Source organism: Suricata suricatta, chromosome 7, assembly GCF_006229205.1.
Source record: "Suricata suricatta isolate VVHF042 chromosome 7, meerkat_22Aug2017_6uvM2_HiC, whole genome shotgun sequence".
NCBI classification, from domain to species: Eukaryota; Metazoa; Chordata; class Mammalia; order Carnivora; family Herpestidae; genus Suricata; species Suricata suricatta.
Window position 1 is genome coordinate 73,765,784 of NC_043706.1, and position 10,866 is coordinate 73,776,649.

At 40.4% G+C, this 10,866-nt stretch overlaps 1 protein-coding gene across 5 annotated transcripts in view; it reads right to left on the reverse strand.

Moving 5' to 3' along the window:
• The window catches only part of SNX14 (sorting nexin 14), an 83,699-nt gene extending 79,339 nt beyond the window's left edge, over positions 1-4,360 (reverse strand). For all 5 annotated transcript variants that reach the window (XM_029944198.1, XM_029944194.1, XM_029944196.1 and 2 more), the window contains exon 1: positions 4,076-4,360. In XM_029944198.1, coding sequence (XP_029800058.1) covers positions 4,076-4,275 — 200 coding nt within the window. In that variant the 5' untranslated portion in view covers positions 4,276-4,360. The remainder of the gene's footprint in view (positions 1-4,075) is intronic.
• Positions 4,361-10,866: the final 6,506 nt, after the last annotated feature.

The window sequence follows — 10,866 nt, forward strand, 5'->3', positions numbered from 1 at the left end:
CGTAGGAAAGTGGATGGACCTTGAGGGTGTCATGCTGAGTGAAGTAAGCCAGGCAGAGAAGGACAGAAACCATATGTTTGCACTCATAGGTCTAGCAGGAAAACAAGAGAGACCTAATGGAGAACCAGGGGGAGCGGAGGAGAGAGAGAGAGTTGGGGAGAGAGAGGGATGCAAAACTTGAGAGACTATTGAATGCTGAGAATGAAGTGAGGGTTGAGGGTGAAGGGGGATGGGGGAAAAGAGGTGGTGGTGATGGTGGAGGGCACTTAAGGGGAAGAGCACTGGGTGTTGTATGGAAAACAATTTGACAATAAAATATTATGGAGAAAAAAATAAAAACATATTGCCATCTGGTAAGTCAACCAAAAAATATGCCTATGAAAAATAAGAATGCAGCACTGAATAAAATGAAAATGAAAATCAAGAAAAAAAAGATATCTGTACCTGCATGTTCACAGTAAAATTATTTATACCAGCCTAGATATGGAAACAACCTAAGTGTCCATCAAGGAATGAACAGACAAAGAAGCTGTGGCATATATACACAAAAAGAATATTATTCAACCATAAGAAATGAAGAAACCTTACCATTTGGGACAATATGGGTGACCTTGAAGGCATTATGCTAAGCGAATAAGTCAAACAGAGAAAGAAAAATAGTGTATGATCTCACTTATATGTAAAATCTTAAGGGAAAAAAACCTCATAGAATAAGAGATCAGACTTGTAGGTACAAGAGGTGGAGCATACTTTCAGGAATAAAATAAATAAGTATTAGGGATGTAATGTACAACATGATGACCATAGCTAACGATTAAACTACAATTAACTAAAACTACAATGACCTACTAGTATACATTCACTAAAATGACAAAATTAAATCCACAGACAACTTCAGACAGAATAGTCAAGTTTTTGGCAGGAGTGTAAATTACTATAACCACTTTGTAAAGTTATCTGGCAGTATCTACTTAAGTCAAACAAACTAATACATTATGACTAAGCATTTCCATTCATGGGCATATACCCAAAAAAAATAAGTCTATCAAAATAAATATATATGAGAATATTCATACCATTATTCATAATAGCCAAAAACTATAAACAAGTCAAATGCCTTTCAACAGAAGAATGGATAAACAGTGTGTGTCATATTCCCAGTGGAACACTGCACAATAACAAAAAAGACTTAAGTACTGATACACACAACAGTACGGATAAATCTCAAAAACAGAGTAAGAGAAAGAAACTAGAGGACCTCATAATTACATTTATATGAAATTCAAAACCAAGCAAAACTGATCCATGGTGACTGAGGTTACTCAAAGGTGTCTATAGAGGTGCTAGAATAAATGATATAAAAATAACTGCTAACATTTAATAAGAGTATGTTCTACATGCTGAGCATAAATTTAAACACTTTCCATGTATTAACCACTTAGTCATCAAAATAATTATATAATGTAGGTACTAGTTTTATCTCTATTTTACAGATAAGGGGACTGTGACAGATAAAAGTTAGATCACTTATCCAAAGTCACATATCTAATTAGTGGAGGAGTCAGAATTAAAGTCTCACAGTCAAGCTTAGGTTCAAAATTTTCACATACAACCATAAATTGCCTCAGTAATTAATGAAAAACCTTAATACAATACCTGGGCCAAACAAAACACTCACAAGTGTTAGTTAGCTATTACTACTATTACCATTATTTTTACTAGCATTAACTTAAAATATTTCTTATTATAACACTCAAATACTCAATACTATGATTGGTAATTATATCTATGCTCCTACTTTTCCTTAACAATACCATAAAGGTGAATCCACAAATAATTTGAAATATATAAAGTATGTTACTCTATTCCTCCCACATATCACGTACAATAGCCAAAACATATCTATTTATCTGTTCACAGATATTCATAACCTTAATTGCTATCAAAAGAAAAATTTATATACTAAATAATACTTTGAAAGGTCTCCAAGGCTATAATAGAAAAAGTTAATTTTGAAAAAATTCTAAGTTTTTACCATATAGACATAAAGCTCCAAATCTCCATACTAACCACTAACGATTTTAAACTGAAAATTTCTTTTTCTTTTAAAGTTATTTTTAAAAACTAACTGGTGAAATACCTGTGTAGAGATCACTATTTGAAGTTATGCATTAAGTATATCTTCTCATTTCTTCTAATCCCATCATTATGCCCCTAATATTTTTTTAAATTTTACATACATGCACAATTTTTTTTTAAATTTCTGAATAGATGTGCCTCGTACTCTCCACTCCCAGAAGGGACCACATATTCTTATGTAACAGTCTTCCAGAGATAGCCAAAGCATATATAAACATACATGTTTATATGTACATATGAATGTACACAAATACTTTTTTTAAAATTTTTAAGTTTAATGATTTATTGGGGGGGGGGGGGCAGGGTAGAGCCGAGAAAGAGAATCCCAAGCAGGCTCTGTACCACATTAGCACAGAGCCCCATGTGGGGTTCAAACTCTGAACAGTGAGATCAGGACCCCCAAGCAAAAACCAAGAGCTAGAAACCCAAGAGCCAGACACTCAACTGACTGAGCCACCCAGGTGCTCCATGAATGTACAGATACATTTTAACGAAAATCACACAATACACTGAAAAGCACACTATATACACTGTCTCGCACCTTACAAAGGCTTTTTCCTGTTAAAAGGGGACCTAACCATTCTTTCATTTTATTTACTTATTTATTTTTAAGTAAACTTTACCCCAATGTAGGGTTCAAACTTAAGACTCTGAGATCAAGAGTGACATCCTCTATGCTATGAGCCAGCCCCATACCACAGGGTACCTAACCATTCTTTTAGTAAAGACAGTTTTAAGATTAAGATCAATTTTGCTAGTTTCAACAATAACAAAGAAAAATACCAAAAAATGTATGAAAATCATAAATCCAGCCACTCAAAAGATAATATTTATGTGTTATACCCTTCTTCCTTTGAATAATACAAATAAAGATACAGGGTACAGATCAAATAGTATCCTATAGTGTCTTAACAACAAAGAACACTAGATGCTATAATTAAGTAGGCAACCTCAGAAATCTAGTTCAACCTGATCCTCCATGTCCTACTTTGGACACCTAAGCTGACCCATCTACCATAGGTGACCCATCTACCAAAGGAGTTCAAAGTATCAACTGAATTTACCAATTTTAAGCTTTCAGTCTTGCCTTTTCGAATATCCTAGAGATGTCAAGACGGGTACTATTTCTACTTCCTGACTTCGAGTCAACAAATCTTTACAATTATCCGTTTTCACCAGCCACATTTTGAAGAAAGCTTCAGCTACAAGACTGTACGGCGCGACTATCTGCATGCGTGCACACCCAAGTACGCTCTTCGGCTGCAAGCTGTGTGCGCACGCGCGCGCCTCAGCGCTAAGACTGTGTGCGCGTCTGTGTGTGCTTTGGCTGGAAGGCTGGGTGCGCGACTGTGCGCGCTGCCGCTCTAAGACTGTACGTGTGTGCATGCTTTGATTGTAAGGCTGTGTGCGTTTGCGTGCGTGCTTTGGCTGTAAATCTGTATGTGCGAGGGTGCGCGCAGCAGCTGTAAGACTGTGTGCGTGCGTGTGTACGTGCACGCGCGCGGTGAGAGCGAAGGGAGTCGGCCTAAAACTGCGGCTGCTACAGGACCTAGAACCCTCCTCCGTCAGCTGACTGGACCGCCCCTGCAAGGTCTATAACTGGGAGGTACATATAGACTTCAGTCCTCTGAAAAGCAGCGATGATGGTGGGCCAGGTTAAAAGAAACAGATGAAAAGTACGTAAGAATCGGGGCTAGGTGTCTCAGAAGACCCGGCCTCAGGAAAGGGTGCACTTGAACGCACCCCATGCCCGCTCGCACTTCCGGGCCCGGACGCTCCGCCCGGCTCCCCGAGGTCCCTCTTCCCAAGGCCTCGGACCCGGCCGTAAATCCCGCAGCGACACAGCCCGGGCGGTCTCCACACAGTGAAGCAACCCCGGGCCTCCGCCCGCGGCCTCGCAGAGCAGCCGCCCGCCAGCTCCCCGCTGCGGCTTTACCTGTTGAGAAGCAGGGAGGCGACGCTGAGGCAGAGCAGCAGGAAGCAGAACAGCGGGTACTGGCGGCAGATCTCGCGTCCTACGTCCAGCCGCAGCCGCTGCTTCAGCTTTTCCCCCATCTTCCGCACCCAGGGCACCATCTCCGTTGGCCTGGCTGAAGCTGTGCCACAGGCTGAGGCCGAGGTCGAGACGACCCCCATCAACCTCGCGCCTCTGAGCCCCGCCGGCCTGGCGGCTAGCCACACAGCCGCCCAGCGGCTGACCGTCCGCCGGCTGCAATCGCCTAAAGCCCCGCCCAAGGCCCCGCCGCGCGTGCGCGGCCACCGCCCCCTCCTCCCCGCCCCAGCCGGCTAGGGAGACTGCCGCGCTACGTGCCCGAGGTCGTCACCCGGTGGAGGCTCAGTGCGTCCCGCAGCTCCTCCCTCCCGGCCGGGGCCAAGCGCAGGCTTCACTAGAAGGGCCCGTCTCCACCGGCTACTGGCCTGCTTTGGAAATCGAGGGGAAGTTGCAGCACTCAGTATCGCCTGTATCGCCGAGGAGAGAGAGAAGGTGGTGCCGGGGCATAGAGTAAATTACAGCCCCGCGTGGCCGCCGGGCCCTGCCTGCGGAACATCCTGAGTTCGCGGGGTCCGCTGGGGATTGTAGTTTTTGTGACGCGAGTGGGCAAAGGGTTGGAGTGCCCCCGCCTTCTCAACGTAGGCTCTGCTTGGGGTGGGGACCGGTCGACCTTTTCGCGACGTCCAAGGGAGAGAATGGAGTCCTTATTTGGCTGGGGGTCGGGGGGAGGACGCGTGAGTAAACCCTGGAATTCGGGAGTCAAAGCCACCGGGCTGTCACTCCTGCGAGTGAATATTCTGCACGCTCACGGGCACGGTAGAGCTCAGGTCACTATGGCCTCGTGGGCCTAATCAAAATCCAAGTGTTTGGACAACGCAAGTTGGCAGGTTAGGTTAAATCCCTTCGGTCTCGTTGAGCTTTCGCTTTAGTTAAGTCATCACATTTCTAAATTTAATACCTGATTTTCCGCCAGAGAGATGCAAGAAGACATCATCTTAACAAGTAAAATTTATTTAGACGACGCGCTAAGCACTTTCATTTAACCTTCAAACATTTACCTCATGATGTAGACACTCCGGTTTTTCCCATTTTACAGCTAGAATATGCAGGCTAGCAAAACCGGCGTTTGAAACAGTTCTAACCACAGAGCCGACGCGTTACTGCTGCCTGTCATTTTTTTCTTCCATAAGACCTTACCATCCAAAGTGGATGGCAATTTTATATTTTTTGTAATATAAAAATTTTCTGAAATGGCGTATTACGGTTTCATGAATATTTTTCCATTTTACTCCGAATACAAAGATTACCTTTATTTTTTTTTTGACATTTATTTATTTTTAAGAGACAGGGAGATAGATCACGAGAAGGGGAGGGGCAGAGAGAGAGAGAGAGAGGTACACACAGAATGGGAAGCAAGCTCCAGGCTCTGAGTTAGCTGTCAGCCCAGAGCCTGACAGGGGGCTAAACCCACAAACTGTGAGATCATGACCTGAGCTGAAGTCTGATGCTCTACCGACTGGGCCACCCAGGCGCCCCAATGATCATCTTTAATAGTGCATTCTTTTCCTTCAGAATGTACCGTCCTTGAACTATTCTATTAATGCTATTTAGTTTTATTGACATTATAATTATCATTTTCTATCCTAAATTTATATACATTTCTAATTCTTAAGGATCAACATCAGTACAATTGCTCGAGTAAGAACATGACACATACTGTCAAGTTAAATTTCTTCCTAGAATGGTTTACCAATCCACGGTACTAAATAAAAGTATCCACTTCACTGGTTCTCATCTTCAGGTGTTGTTTAAATTAACATCACAAATATGCGATACCATTTCTGATTAAATTATTAAAATACCATGTAACATCACTGGAAAACTAATTGCTTTTTTTTTAATGTTTTCAGGTATACAAGTAAACATTTAGTATATTAATTTCACTTCTGCAGCCTTTTAATGGTCTTCGAACTATCTAGAACCCCTTGTTTATATGAACATCCTAGGACTAGACTGAAATGTAAATAAAAGGTATATGTTGAATTAATCTGCATGTATCAAGGGCCTAGGGTGTACTTGAGTATAGTACTTTAATACTTGTGCAAGTTACTTTATCAAACTTTTCTGGAAAGTTATATTGCCAATCTTTGTTTAAATATTTTAGTCCCTTAAAGACTTGTTCTGAATTTACTGTTCAACTTTGAACTGAGAGCCAAAACATTTAAAAAACAAAATGATTTTCAAATTAGACATCTTTACAACATCCAACTTAAAGGTGACTTTTTTCCCATATGATCTTATTAGAGGCAATTTTCAAATAACCTAACTAGACAATTTAAATTTTCATATTGCATTCAGGAAAAGGAAAAATTAAAAATAAATGTCTGCTATAAGGAAAATCCATGCCTGGGAGTGCCTGGGTGGCTCATCCCGTTGAGCATCTTACTCTTGATTTCAGCTCAGGTCATGATCTCATAGTTGTGGGATCTAGCCCCAAATAGGACTCTGGGCTGATAGTTCAGAACCTACTTGAGATATTCTTGTTCTCTCTCTCTCTCTCTCTCTCTCAAAAAATAAATAAATAAATGAGGAGTGCCTGGGTGGATCAATCAGTTAAGTGTCCAACTTGGGTTCAGATCATGATCTCATAGTTCATGAGTTCAAGCCCCGCATCTGGCTCTGTGTGGACATCAGAGCCTGGAGCTTACTTCAGATTCTGTATCTCCTTCTCTCTCTGCCCTCCCCAATCGCGCTGTCTCTTTCTCTCTCAAAAAAATAAACAAATGGACGCCTGGGTGGCTCAGTCAGTTAAGCATCCGACTTTGGCTCAGGTCATGATCTCACGGTCAGTGGGTTCGAGCCCCGTGTCAGGCTCTGAGCAGACAGCTCAGAGCCTGGAGCCTGCTTTGGATTCTGTGTCTCCCTCTCTATCTGCCCCTCCCCTGCTCACTCTCTGTCTCTCTTTCAAAATAAAGACATTAAAAAAAATTTTTTAAGCATTAACAAATAAATGAACTTCAAAAATAAAACCCATACAAAGCAAGACAAAGAAATTTGGGGTGCTTGGGTGGCCCAGTTGGTTGAGCATCCCACTCTTGATTTTGTCTTAGGTCATGAAATCACAGTTCACAAGATCAAACCCTGAGTTGGGCTCTGCACCAACAGTGCAAAGCCCACTTGGGATTCTCTCTCTGTCCCACCTCAGCTCTTGCACATGTGCACTCTCTCCCTCTCTGAAAATAAACTTAAAAAGAGAGAGAGAGAGAGAGAGAAGAAAAATGTTACTGTTGATACAGACTTCATCAAAGAAATACTTTGATTTCATTAAATGTTTTCTCTTTAAGCTTATGGTCTGTTATCAACACACACAGACCATAATTAACTTTTCCCCCAAACGTTTATTAGAAGTGTTGAACTTGAAGCAGGAACATGGAATATCCACAATCAATCCTAATTCTGAAACCAGCTCCACCTTCTACTAGCAGTATTTCATTGAGTGAAGTTAATTTCATCTACCTAAAACCTCTGTATCCTCAACTCTGAGAGATCATTTTCAGAAGTTTTAGAGATTTAAATTGGGCGTAAAGTACCTACCTAATGTCTTTATACAATGATTAGTAGAAAAACTTTCTTAAATTATTCTGTCAATTTCTGAATGTGACAAAAGCAGCCAAATCAATTACCTTTATTTGGATAATAACCTAAAATGACAATGACCTAATAGGAAACCGGTCCAAAGAAGTTCTTTGCCTGCCCTTCTAGACCTGCACTGTTCAATATAGTAGCCACTGGCCATTATCTGGCTACTAAGCATTTAGAATGTGGCTAGTTTGAATAGACCTGTGCTTTAAGTGTAAAATAGACATTAGACTTAACATGAAAACAAGAATGTAAACTAAATTTTTGAAACAAATGTTATTCTCAAAATAATGGGCTAAAATATTAATCTCATGTTTATTTCTATAAAGTGGCTACATTATAATTTTACTAAACTTCTAATGTAATTTTAAAATTATATATGTGGCTTACATTATATTTCTACTGGTCAGTGCTGCTCCAGACTAACATTACCTATGGAGAGCCAGTACAATTAAATGTGTAAATTTTTTGACAAATGCCACAATTACTACGTAAGCTAGGGTACATTTTCAAACTATAAAAAGTTAAAAAATAATTGATAATGCATTCATCTAAATGGCTCAAGCATCAAACTACAATCCAATAATAGCTCCATTATTTTAATGAATATTTATTGAATTAGCAAATAAATATAAGGCACTGTACTAGATGTGGTGGCAGATACAATGATTTAGGTTCATTTTTCTGACCTCCAAAGGCTTACAATCTAGTAAAAGAGATTTATCACACATGAAAATGTAGAACACAGGACATGTTTATATATAAAGGCTGTAAGAGTTTTTAAAAAATCACAAGTGATGGGAAAGAAAAATTTTCAACTAGTGGGGATCTGAGAAGACAATGATTTGAGCAAAGACGAGAATTTATCTCTTTGCTTTCCCTTAACATTCAGAAGTCAGGCAGCAGTAGGCAATGTTAAGTATTTAAAATGCATCTAATTAAACCTGATTCTCCCAACTCCAGCAGCACTATAAATATTGCTTATGTTGGTACAGGAGCTATAAAGATGTTGAAATACCCGAATCACAGTTATTTGGCCTAGTTAACTCTGACAAACCAGAATATACACCAAATCTTAACTGTTCAGGGCCATGATCTGCATGGTGTAAATGGATCAGGAAGAGGATAGATGAACACACAAACATGACCCCTCAAGGCAGTTTAGTCTCTCCCACTCTCAGATGCCTGCTATAATATGGAATGTGTTTTCCTGAAATAGGATTGGCATTTCTAAACCCCAGTTTTCCCCCACTGTCTCAAAGCATCAAGTTTCTTTTTTTTTTTTTTTTACTGTTATTATTTATTTTAGAGAGAGAGAGAGCATGAGCAGGGGAAGGTCAGAGAGGGAGGGAGACACAAAATCTGAAGACAGGGTCCAGGCTCTGAGCTAGCTGTCAGTACAGAGCCTGATGCGGGGTTCGAACCCATGAACCGTGAGATCATGACCTGAGCCAGTCGGACGCTTAACCGACTGAGCCACCCAGCTGCCCCTCAAAGCATCCAGTTTCATATTTTAACTGTGTGGCAGTCGAAATGTTATCTGTAATTTTATGTTTCATAATACTGTCTTCTCCCCACTTATCCCTTTGCATCAACCTCTGGATATAACATCTGTTAAAGGAACCACAGAACTGCCTTCTTCACTTCAGGAAATGTTCCTTTCCTTGCTTTTCAAAAAAAGAAACTACAATGGAGACTATGTAATTCAAGGAAGAACATTAAGGGATTTTAATGGGTGGGAATCTGCGATGTTCAAAATGCAGTTATTACTTTCCTATGTTACCCCCCTGTTTTGAGTGGCCATTAAGTAAAACCTCCAATGGGAAGATATGAAGGACTCCCAATTTTATAGAACCAGTAGATCAAATAGATCCTCTGGGTAAAACTGTTTTGACCATGAAATTCTGAGAAGTCTCATGACCTTGGGACCAAACAATTTAAGCATTTAATATTTGTCATCTCATTTCTAAACACGATGGAATAACCATTCTCTCAAACCTCTTTCATGGAAATGGGTAGTTGGTCATAATTTCAGAAAATGTCAATTATCTCATAACTGATTAGAAACTGAAAGTATACTGGACACCTGGACGGCTCAGTCAGTTAAGTGTCCAATTTTGACTCAGGTCATGATCTCAGGTCATTACATGGGTTTGAGGGCCTGGTTGTGCTCTGTGCTTGACAACACAGAGCCTGGAGCCTGCTTTGAAATCTGTGTCTCCCTCTCTCTCTGCTCATCCCCCACTCATGCTCTCTCAAAAAATAAGTGTTAAAAAAATGTTTTTAAAGAAACTGAAAATATATTCACCTGCCTGTTGGTAAATATTAAAGACTGGAAAAGGCACTTAAATCCTAACACCATGATTAATCTTGTATAAGACGGCCAATGTTTTTCTTGTCTTTTAAAGTTACCCCTTAAATAAGTAAAACATTATGCCTTATGTCTGTGTTAACTATACAGACAATGGCTTCCTTTTATAAAAAGATAAATGCTACCTATATCCAGGTGTTTAAATATAGCTTTCAACTGACTTCAGTAAATTCTGAAAGTATTTTTGGAAAGGCTTTGCCATCTTTCCCTTTACCTCTAGGGTAGGCTATTCATTAAAACAGAGAAACAGATTTTCCTATGGTACTTATAAACCACTATGCATGTATGCTTGGTTCAGAATTGTGAAAGTCACTAATATTCATACTTCAATTCCAATTCTAAGGTTGCTACCAAAGAAAATCAATTTTTATCTTTACTAAAAAAGAAGCCTTTACTATTTTAGTAACCTGATTCCATCTCTAAGAAAATAAACTCAGGGTCCCTGGCTGTCTCAGTCTGTAAAGCATGCATTTTAGAGAGAAAAGAGCACACACAAGCTGAGGGAAGACGGGCAGACAGAAAACCCCAAGTAGCCTCCACACCTAGTATGGAGCCCAACATGGAGCCTGATCGCATGATCCTGGGATCATGACTTAAGCCAAAATCAAATCAGATGTCCAACCAACCGACTAAGGCACCCAGGCGCTCTGAGTATACAACTCTTGATCTTAGGGCCATGAGTTCAAGCCCCATGCTGGACATAGTTTACTTAAAATAAATGTCC